The 11,883-nt window shown below is 43.4% G+C and overlaps 1 protein-coding gene across 1 annotated transcript; it reads left to right on the plus strand.

Annotated features, from left to right (window-relative positions):
- Positions 1-8,934, plus strand: psmd3 (proteasome 26S subunit, non-ATPase 3). The gene is made up of 12 exons (XM_084743995.1): positions 1-297; positions 1,326-1,516; positions 1,754-1,894; positions 2,960-3,096; positions 3,268-3,458; positions 3,700-3,803; positions 4,815-4,929; positions 6,040-6,159; positions 6,350-6,453; positions 7,277-7,432; positions 8,096-8,146; positions 8,684-8,934. Exons 1-12 carry the CDS (start codon positions 123-125, stop codon positions 8,759-8,761), a joined length of 1,563 nt encoding a protein of 520 aa, XP_084600121.1. The 5' UTR covers positions 1-122; the 3' UTR covers positions 8,762-8,934.
- Positions 8,935-11,883: the final 2,949 nt, after the last annotated feature.

Consider the following 11,883-nt stretch of genomic DNA (forward strand, 5'->3'; position numbering starts at 1 on the left):
CCTTTGCGTTTCAAAATAGTTGCCAGTCATTGTAGAAACGAAGCAGCGAACAGACTAAAGTGACTCCGCAGCTTTGAGACGTATTTAGCTTGTTTTCTCCGGTTTGTGAACTGTGACACATCATGAAGGAGACATCGGCGGCCAAGCGGCGGGACAAAGCGGGAGGCCGAGATCGGGAGTCTAAAACCGAGAAGCCGAAGGAGCCAGGCCCGGAGCCGCAGGACGTGGAGATGCCGGAGGAGGAGGCGGCTAACGCGGCTAAAGCTCCTAAAGAGCTGGACAGCCTGACCCTGGACGGTAAGACCGGTTCCCACAAAGACCGACTGACACAAAGAACGGAAAAACCGCTGGGAGTCCTGTACACGAGCTGGACTGCTGTCTGTCCGGTTCAGACAGCGGCTGTCAACATGCTAGCATCACCGGCTAACAAGCAGGGTAACAGCGCTGTGAAGCAGCTAGCTGGTAGCTTCTTCAAAAAGATCCACCTTAAAAATCAATATCAAGTGTTCGTTACATTTAGAATACTTTCTCCACTTCACCTTTCTGTCAGACAGAATTTACGACAGGAAACCACCGTTATATAAGACAAGTATCACTCAACCAAACTCCAGAGAAAAAATCTGTAATTTTAGCTCACCTAACACTTGGTGAGCTAAAATTACAGACACACTTGTTGGTCTACTGCTGCATCCATCTGTTAGTTTGTTTGTGTTTTTGTGAGACTCCAGTGGATCTGAACTAACCCTTTAGCACACCAAAATTACACAAAAACAAAAAACAAACTAACTGTAGTGGATCAACAACTCTTGTGTCCTTTAAGATAAAATTGCTGATTTCTTCAATGGAGCTTGGATGAGTAATATTTGGTTTAAATCACTGTTTAATACTTTAGTTTTCCAGCCAGAAAAGTCTGTCTGACCTCAAGGTTAAGAGGTGAAACTATTTTAGACATCAAGGCCCGACTAATAACAATATATAAGCCAATATTCTACGTTGGCAATATCCTGTGTGTGTGTGTGTGTGTGTGTGTGTGTGTGTGTGTGTGTGTGTGTGACATCATGTCATTGAAACTGTAAACATTTTTTTCCTGTATGATGCACATGTGTGAACCTATTTTTGGATCTTTTCCCCCCGAGCTCTTTCCTATCGTGATTGTTGAGACAAAACAATAATTGATCAATTAATCCTGACACAATCTTGTCAGTTGAACAATGGGTCCATAAATATGGGAACCTTTTTTCCCAAGTCTTTTCTGCAATGATTATTTTCATTAATGATCAATCTGTTGATCACCTGCTCTTCCTCCTGTTCCTCCTCCTCCTCAGACATTAAGGAGCACGTGAAGCAGATTGAGAAGGCGGTGTCAGGAAAGGAGCCTCGCTTCGTCCTCCGGGCTCTCCGAGCATTACCGTCCACCAGCCGCCGTCTCAACACTAATGTGCTGCATAAAGCCATTTTTGGCTTCTTCACCAACAACACCGCCACCAGAGACTTCCTGCTCGGCTTCCTGGAGGAGGTGAGGATCCACCTTGTGATCACTTACTGATTTTAATATTGATTATTGCTCTGAGTTATTGTTCGGTCTAGACATAATGATGAAATAAGCTCATTACAGGAGTCCAGATGTATTTTTTTCAGGTTAGTTCTGAAGCAGTTAGTCAGCTGAACTCTGGGGTGAAAAATGAGCTGATGATGATTTTAAATGAGGAAACATGATGAATGATCAGTACTGATACGTCTGTTTGTCTGTCAGCCGATGGAGACAGCGGACGGAGACGTCCAGTTTCGTCCCAGGACAGGTAAAGCAGCGTCGGCTCCTCTGCTGCCTGAGGTGGAAGCTTACCTGCAGCTGCTGCTGGTGGTTCACCTGACCAACAACAAGAGATACACCGAGGTCTGTCTGTCTGTGTGTCTGTCTGTCTGTCTGTCTGTCTGTCATCTGCCTGCCGGTGTCTCTCTCTGTCTCTGTGTGTGTTTATTTACTTTTAGAAATTTCTAATCAGTCTTCTGACCTGTAGTATCAGAGGTACAAAATGGACACGGAAAAGAGTGCATCACTAAACGGAGGTTTCTGTGACGGGACGACGCAGACAGTTTGTGCTGCTGTGATACGATTTAATTCAGTGAAGTACGAACATACAGACCAGTAAGCTTTCAACCTCGTTTATAATCTGTGTAACTCATAAAGAACATCATCAGGAAAGAATTTAATCTGAAACACAACCTGCTCCAGACCAGGTGACAAGTTCAGCATCAGTTACCATGGTGATCTCAGCATCAGTTACCATGGTGATCTAATCAGGTTAAAACAGAGACACATTCATGACACTGAAAACTCAGCAGAGCTTCAGAGTTCAGCTCTCAGGACTCTGAGCTGCAGCAGTTCATCAAGCCCTCACAAAGTTTCAAAATAAAATCCTTCACTGAGTCGTAAAGTCAAATGTCTGATCAATAATATGAAAACATAATCCAGATACAGGCGGTCGTGTTTTCAGCTGATCACTGGGGAGTTTTTCCTCTCTTTGTTCAAAGTGGCTGAACAGAGTAGAAGAAGAAGAACAGCTGAGTGTTACTCTGGTTGATAAATGTTGAGCTGCACTGACACCCAGATCAATAATGTTTCTGATAGAACCTTAAACTATTTGATCAGGTATCAGCCAGAACGTGTCTGTGTACCAATCTGATGTCATTTGATTGATTAGCCTTATTCTTCCTGCAGCATCCTGACAATCAACAACATCAACAGTTCTATACAGGATCATTGATACACAGCTAGGAAAAATAATAATAATCTATATGTTTATAAGACATTGGTATTGGATTGATTGATTGATTGATGTCAGCTGATGCAGAGTTCAGGTACCAGAACACGTGTAGATAAAAGCAGAAATAGATTTTTAAATACGTCTGATGAGTTAGTCACTGACATGTGACAGACTTCGTCTCGTCTGTGTTTCAGGCTCAGAAGGTGTCAGACGACCTGCTGCAGAAGATCGGCTCAAAGAACCGCAGAGCTCTCGATCTGGTCGCTGCCAAGTGTTACTATTATCACGCCCGAGTGTACGAGTTCCTCAACCAGTTTGACACCATGCGCAGGTACACACACACACACACACACACACACACACACACACACACACACACACACACACACACAGATCACACGTTCACACCAGGTGTTAATGAAGCCAAACTATTCACCTGACAAACTGTGTGTGTGTGTGTGTGTGTGTGTGTGTGTGTGTGTGTGTGTGTGGTTGACCTCAGTTTCCTCCACACTCGCCTGCGTACGGCGACTCTGCGTCACGATGCTGACGGTCAGGCCGTCCTCCTCAACCTGCTGCTGAGGAACTACCTGCACTTCAACCTGTACGACCAGGCGGAGAAACTGGTGTCCAAGTCCGTGTTCCCCGAACTCGCCAACAACAACGAGTGGGCCCGATACCTGTACTACACAGGTGAGACTGTACCTGATTCTATACTGTACTACCTGCAAGTGAGTCTGTACCTGCACTACACAGGTGAGTCACACCTGTGCTAATTTGCATTGCTAACCTTGTTAACATTCACACTGTTAGCAACCAGATGCTAACGTGCTGATTTCAGTGTGCAGTTTGCAGCTCGGAGTCCTAGTAGTTTCCTGTAGGCTGGTTGATACTGACAGTCAGACTAACCTGTGTGCCATGTGACCCCCTGCAGGTCGTATCAAGGCGATCCAGTTGGAGTACTCTGAGGCTCGCAGGACTCTGACCAACGCTCTGAGGAAAGCTCCACAACACACTGCTGTGGGCTTCAAACAGACGGTACGATACACAACTGATGCATAACTCGTCACCACCCGGGTCACGTTTAAAGCGACAGTCCACCCAGACATGAACTTTCCCTCAGTGTCTCCTCCTCCTGTTCTGATGTGAGGATGATGAAGATCTCCAGTTCATAAAACTCCTGGAGCTTCAGCAGAAAACTGAACTGCAGACAAATCCAGAACAACTGAAGTGACCAGTTTGAAAATGTAAAAATGTAAACCACCATGTTTTCAGTCTAAATGTCAGCTGCAGCCTCTCAGACCTGATCCTCGTTCACACGCCTGAAGCAACGCGGCTGCAGCAAAGAAATGATGTTCCTCTTTGACGTCGAAGTCTTCAGACATTTTCTTCTTTGTTGAAAGTTTCTGAGCAGACCTCTCTCTGTTGTCTGACTCTTCCAGGTAGCATGTAAACACAGGTGTGAAGGTGTCGAGATCTCGTGTATCTCGTGTCGCGTCGTTTGGTCGAGAGCCTGTGACCTGCTTCAGGCGTGTGGACGAGGATCAGGTCTGAGAGGCTGCAGCTGATATTTAGACTAAAAACATGACGTCTTTTTGGGTCCAATTTTAATGTCACATCTTACAGACACTTGGATCACAACACACCAGCAGCATGGAGACATTTCTTTTTACATTTTCAAACCGTTCACTTCAGTTGTTCTGGATTTGTCTGCAGTTCAGTTTTCTGCTGAAGCTCCAGGAGTTTTATGAACTGGAGATCTTCATCATCCTCACATCAGAACAGGAGGAGGAGACACTGAGGGAAAGTTCAGTTTTGGGTGAACTGTCACTTTAATCGTCTGTGCTCTCCACCTGTTTTCACGTTTGTAACATTTTTTCAACTGACCAGATTATAACAGGATCAATTTTTCAACATTTTATACACTTTATAAAAGTGATTGGCAGATTGATGCCTTGTTGAAAGCAGGTGGCGCACACAGACGTGACAAGATTGTGACGAGACGTTTGTTAAATTCAGAGCCTTTATTAACCCTCAGTGTCCCTTCAGGTCCACAAGCTGTTGATCGTGGTGGAGCTGTTGTTGGGAGAGATTCCTGACAGACTTCAGTTCAGACAGCCGTCACTGAAGAGGTCACTGATGCCGTACTTCCTGCTGACTCAGGGTCAGTGTTTCCAATAGCTGCTCCATCATTTTTCATTCATACATTTTCACTTCTTTGGTTTTAAATTCTCTTCTCACATTTTATATATGAGCGCAAGTGCCGTTTTTTCCACGTCTGCCAGATAGTAAATGCACTTGTGGTCTGTGCGACTGCGGGTGGGAGGTCTAAACATGAAGGCCAAACGAAGGCGTGGTCCGACGTGTTTGCTATCTCGTGCTCGGTGCATTGGAGTAAAAACCACTTGTGCTTTAGACCAGCTAAAACCTGGTCCAAGCACAAAGTCTGTGTTCTTTCAGCTCAAGATAGAACCCGGCAGGTTTGGCTGAAACACACACACGTCTCCACAATCACACAACACTTTTCATTAATGTTAAACAGAAATGATTTTTTCATTAGAAAGCCTAATAAATCTTAACAGACATGCAAAGTGCACACGGGACGAGATCACAGCTGTCAGATCGTCTTTATCAGATGAGTCAGCATGACAGCTGGAGCAGCTGGACTCTTTCTGTCTGTGTGTTTGTTGTGATCCAGAAAAACGAGGATCAATCAGTCAATCTTTAACATACAAAATGTACAAGAATCTATATTCGACCGCATGACGTCCTGTTGTCTCACGCTTTCACTCCTCGAACCAGGAGATCTGTCTCCTCGCTTTGAAAATCTTTTCTGTTTCCTCCTGATAAATCTGCCGTCATGCTGCCACCGCCTGCACTGCTGCTGCACCTGCCTCTTACAGGTGATGACAGCTGACTTCCTGATTGGTTTATTTTGCGTTCGGCCTGAACTCACCTGTGAATTAATGAGGGCACTTGGGCACAGCTGATAGGTGCAAAATATCAGTCCCGCCCCTGGAGTGAGACAGCAAAGGTGGATTTGGACACACCTTGAATAAATTAGATCAGTGTGAGATATCAGCCCTCATGCTTTCTTTAATGGTAATAATTGTTTTTAATTAGCCTTATTGATTGATTGATTTTTAAAACTAACTAACAGTTTTCTTTGGAATGACAAAACTTAAAGTCAGTAATGATAAAAGTGTGTGTGTGTGTGTGTGTGTGTGTGTGTGTGTGTGTGTGTGTGTGTGTGTGTGTGTGTGTGTGTGTCCAGCGGTGAGAACAGGTAACCTGGCCAAGTTTAATCAGGCGCTGGAGCAGTTTGGGGAGAAGTTTCAGACAGATGGGACGTACACGCTCATCATCCGCCTGAGACACAACGTCATCAAAACCGGTGAGCCAATCACAGGCCACATCACCTCTGACATCACATGTTGCCATGTGTGTTCACAGCCAGGTTTCATCTGATCTGCTGCTAGTTTTAACTGAGTGTCGACTGTCACGAGGAGTCCTGTTCAGTCTGTTTATCTGATATTGATTGATTGATTGATTGATTGATTGATTGATTGATTACCTGTGTGTAGGTGTGCGTATGATCAGCCTGTCGTACTCTCGTATCTCTCTGGCTGACATCGCTCAGAAGCTGCAGCTCGACAGTCCAGAGGACGCAGAGTTCATCGTTGCCAAGGTAACAAGAGAACACAAAGTCGGTGTGAACGCATAATTTAGACAAAAATGTATTTAATCTGAGATAATTTCTAATCAGAGTTTCCAAAAAACAGGATTATCATCAATCTGAGAGTTCTGATTGATTATAAAACTAATGTCAGAGTTACAGTTTGATCAGTATGAAGATGTTTAACAGTTTTTCCTTAACAAAATGTTTTATTCTTTGCTAACTAGCTTAAAAGTTAAAGCCTGACATTGGTTGCTAGCTATCTGAAAAAAAAAAAAAAAAAAGCTAGCTATCTGCAAAGTTAACAAAATCTTACCTTAGTTGCTACCTTTTTTTTTTTTTTTTTTAAGTTTTATTGCTTGCTAGCTAAAATGTTGTTTAGCCTCGTTAGTTTGTTTAATTTATGATATTGATTCTCTGGACAAAGATCTCATATCTGCTGATGCCCCGATATGATTTAGATTTAATTCAGGGCTCTGCGATCAATATGACACGATATTTGTTCCAGAAGAAGCGCCGCCTCTTTTACTTCCTGCTTTTGGACATAAAATAGAAAAATGACACAAATTATCATAAATAATTAAAACTGATTAAATAAAGTAAATCTGACACACAAATCAAGAACAAAAATATAAAATGTATCTCAGTAATAATGGTGGTTATCCCCCGGTCGTCATGGTGATGGAAGATTCTGAGCATCGGACAGTTCCTTAAACTGAGGGATGCCCCAAAGATCCTCACAGCAACAGAGCTCTCACTCTGACACAAACACAGGACACAGGTCCATGGACCAGCAGGTGGGAAACCCCTGATGTGGTGTGTGTGTGTCCTTCAGGCAATCCGTGACGGCGTGATCGAGGCGAGCATCAACCACGAGAAAGGCTTCGTCCAATCAAAAGAGACCATGGACATCTATGGGACCAGAGAGCCTCAGCTGGCTTTTCACCAGAGAATCTCTTTCTGCCTGGATATCCACAACATGTCTGTGAAGGTAACACGCTCACCTGAGACACACCTGAGACATCCACAACATGTCTGTGAAGGTAACACGCTCACTTGAGACACACCTGAGACATCCACAACATGTCTGTGAAGGTAACACGCTCACCTGAGACATCCACAACATGTCTGTGAAGGTAACACACTCACCTGAGACACACCTGAGACATCCACAACATGTCTGTGAAGGTAACACGCTCACCTGAGACACACCTGAGACATCCACAACATGTCTGTGAAGGTAACACGCTCACCTGAGACACACCTGAGACATCCACAACATGTCTGTGAAGGTAACACGCTCACTTGAGACACACCTGAGACATCCACAACATGTCTGTGAAGGTAACACGCTCACCTGAGACACACCTGAGACATCCACAACATGTCTGTGAAGGTAACACACTCACCTGAGACACACCTGAGACATCCACAACATGTCTGTGAAGGTAATACGCTCACCTGAGACACACCTGAGACATCCACAGCATGTCTGTGAAGGTAACACGCTCACCTGAGACACACCTGAGACATCCACAACATGTCTGTGAAGGTAACACGCTCACCTGAGACACACCTGAGTGTTGTGTGTTAATAAACATGAATAGAACGACTGAGGATGTTGATCAGTTTATTCTCTCTGTGTCTCCTGCAGGCCATGAGGTTTCCTCCTAAAGCTTATAACAAAGACCTGGAGTCAGCAGAGGTAACACACACACACACACACACACACACACACACACACACACACACACATACAGACACACACACACACACACACACACATACAGACACACACACACACACACACACACACACACATACAGACACACACACACACACACACACACACACACACACACACACACACACACACACACACATACAGACACACACACACACACACACACATACAGACACACACACACACACACACACACACACACATACAGACACACACACACACACACACACATACAGACACACACACACACACACACACACACACACACACCCCTTCATATACCTGAACACACACGTGTGAAGCTTCCTCGCAGCTCGCCCAGAGTTCAGCTTAAGTTTGTTTGAAACATCCTGAAAACTGATCAATATGTTTGATTGCGATTGATGATCCTGTGACCCCTTCAGGTGTTCTGACCCCCGTCAGGAAACTCAGCACTGAAAATAAAACGTCACATTCACTGGTTTTACTCACACCTGTCTGTGTTTGTGATGCATTCAGGAGCGTCGGGAGCGTGAGCAGCAGGATCTGGAGTTCGCCAAAGAAATGGCTGAAGATGATGATGACAGCTTCCCATGATCCTCTCTGCTGCAGCTGTGTGTGTGTGTGTGTCTGCACGCTGATGATAGTAGATGAAATATTACCCACAATCCCCCTCTTCCTTTTCCTCTGTGCTTTTCTCCTGCTGAACTCTTCAGCTGCTGTCTGTTGTTTCTCTCACTCATAAATAAAAAACACGTTGGTTTTGTTTACACTTGTTTGTGTCTGAGGTTTTCTGGGTAATGGAGTCTGTTCACACCAAACTACACTCACATTATAGCTGATTTTAGAGATGGTCACTCCGTTCTCATGTTTTATCACGAGATGACGGGACGGCAGAGAACTGTTTGTTTTATGTCCAACATGTGTCCCATAAACCAGCAGCAACATGGAAACATCCAATCACAACAGAGAACACAAATTATTGATTAAATGTAGACGTCGACTCTGATGGAAAATCTGACGTCTTCCAGACTCGACAAAATGTTCCATGTTTTCTTTTCACAGCGTCGTCGTAGTGATCAGACATTTTATTTTTTAAAGTGTCTCAGAGTCTCTTCATGTGAATCAAAATACACATTTTAATCCATAATTCTTATTGATCTTTGATGTAGAAGGACTACAGAGTCGACTTGTTATAGCTGAGACACATCTGATAGAAATATTATGGAATGAATTTGTCTAAAAATAGAAAGTTTACCAGAGTTGCCTTTTTTTAAACCAGGAAGTGAGACAGGGGTCCTTCTGTACAGCTGACGTTTTATATGCCTGATTAAGTCAGGTTTTTGTAAATTGATGGAATTTGTTAGCTAACTGGCTAAAAGATTAAAAAAGTTACATTGTTTGGAAGCTTGTAACAAGATTTTAAAAAAGTGAAGTGTGTCCTGACAACTTTATGAAGTGACAAATAAACAAATAAACTGAATTAACATGAAATAAATGATAAAAAGAGAGAGACGCTGTTTGTTAGCTTAACAGTAGTTTAGCATTGTTAGCTAACTCATGGTGGCTCAGCAGAGTTCAGTCCATCTGAAACAGGAACATTTTAATAGTTAATCCTTCTCCAGTGTCAGTTAAAAGTTAAAACTGGATCACAGTTTAAACTGGAGCTTAAAGTTTTGGTGTGAGAGCATTAAATCTAATCTTTTAATTAAAGCTAAACTGAGGTTTAAATTGAACCTTTCTTCATTTTTGTAGTTTTAAAGTTTGGTGTGATATAATTTATTGTTAAACTGTCATGTAATCTGATTTAAAAATGAATCCTCAATGTTTGAGACTTTTATTGCAGCGAGGACCGATGATGCGTTTCCTCTGCTGCATCTTTCTTTATGTTGATCAACAGATAAAAACAGATTCTGTGGCTCTGTGACAGATTTCATGTTTTCATGCAGAAGTTTTTATGTTTTTGTTGCTGACTTCAGGTCAGATCAGAACTTTTCTTCTGAATGTGGAATTTTCCTCTAAAATTTAATAACTAGTTGTGATTTTCCAACAAATCCTGACTAACATGAAACATGACAAACGTTTTATTTCAACACTTTGTTTGACTTTTTCTGCTGACTCACCGTTTCTCCAGGATTTCTTCAAGAGGCGGAACATGACAAATCACAGGAAGTCACGCTGAATAATAGCACACACACACACACACACACACACACACACACACACACACACACTCACACACACACATACACACACACACACACACACACACACACACGTTCACTTATTATTTCATAAGCCCACATTCATTTCCTGGAGACCCTCTGAGCTCCTGCAGCACAAACTGTGGACACAAAGCGCCTGTCTGTAATAATACTGATGATGATGATGATGATGATGATGATGATATTAATAATGCCGGTGTTTACTGAGATGGTTTGGTTTGGAACTGGTTCCACTGGATTTCATGGGAACTTGAATATGAAACAAACAGATTCTGTTTCTGACTGAAGTGAACAAAAGTTTTTCAACACAAACATCCAAAACTTGATAAATTTCATAAACAGTCCAGATGTTTCCTTTTACACCTGTAGGAGGCGCTAACTTACTAACCAGCTAACAGTATCTGATGGTAGTATTGATTAACAGCAGCTAGCAGTAGTTTAGCGATCAATAACTGATAAGTGTTCACTAACACATTGTGTCTGTTTGCTAACAGCAGATGATGGTTTATCATAATATTCTATAACTGTAGTATTTAGATCATAGTAATATTCACTAACAGTAGTGTTCAATAACATGATGGAGACTCTGTCTGTCTGTCTGTCTGTGTCTCTGTCTGTGTCTCTGTCTGTGTCTCTGTCTGTCTGTCTGTCTGTGTCTCTGTCTGTCTGTCTGTCTGTCTGTATGTGTCTCTGTCTGTCTGTGTCTCTGTCTGTCTGTGTCTCTGTCTGTGTCTCTCTCTGTCTGTGTCTCTGTCTGTCTGTGTCTCTGTCTGTGTCTCTGTCTGTCTGTGTCTCTGTCGGTCTGTGTCTCTGTCTGTGTCTCTGTCTGTCTGTGTCTCTGTCTGTCTGTGTCTGTGTCTGTGTCTCTGTCTGTCTGTGTCTCTGTCTGTGTCTCTGTCTGTCTGTGTCTCTGTCTGTCTCTCTGTCTGTCTGTGTCTCTGTCTGTGTCTCTGTCTGTCTGTCTGTCTCTCTGTCTGTCTGTGTCTCTGTCTGTCTGTGTCTCTGTCTGTCTGTCTGTCTGTCTGTCTGTGTCTCTGTCTGTCTGTCTGTGTCTCTGTCTGTCTGTGTCTCTGTCTGTGTCTCTGTCTGTATGTGTCTCTGTCTGTCTGTCTGTCTGTCTGTGTCTCTGTCTGTCTGTCTGTCTGTCTGTCTGTGTCTCTGTCTGTCTGTGTCTCTGTCTGTCTGTCTGTCTGTGTCTCTGTCTGTCTGTCTGTGTCTCTGTCTGTCTCTCTGTCTGTCTGTGTCTCTGTCTGTCTGTGTCTGTGTCTGTGTCTCTGTCTGTCTGTGTCTCTGTCTGTCTGTGTCTCTGTCTGTGTCTCTGTCTGTCTGTGTCTCTGTCTGTGTCTCTGTCTGTCTGTGTCTCTGTCTCTCTGTCTGTGTCTCTGTCTGTCTGTCTCTCTGTCTGTCTGTGTCTCTGTCTGTGTCTCTGTCTGTCTGTCTGTGTCTCTGTCTGTGTCTCTGTCTGTCTGTGTCTCTGTCTCTCTGTCTGTGTCT

This window comes from Lutjanus erythropterus, chromosome 19 (assembly GCF_056507025.1).
Source record: "Lutjanus erythropterus isolate fLutEry1 chromosome 19, fLutEry1.hap2, whole genome shotgun sequence".
Classification (NCBI taxonomy): Eukaryota; Metazoa; Chordata; class Actinopteri; order Lutjaniformes; family Lutjanidae; genus Lutjanus; species Lutjanus erythropterus.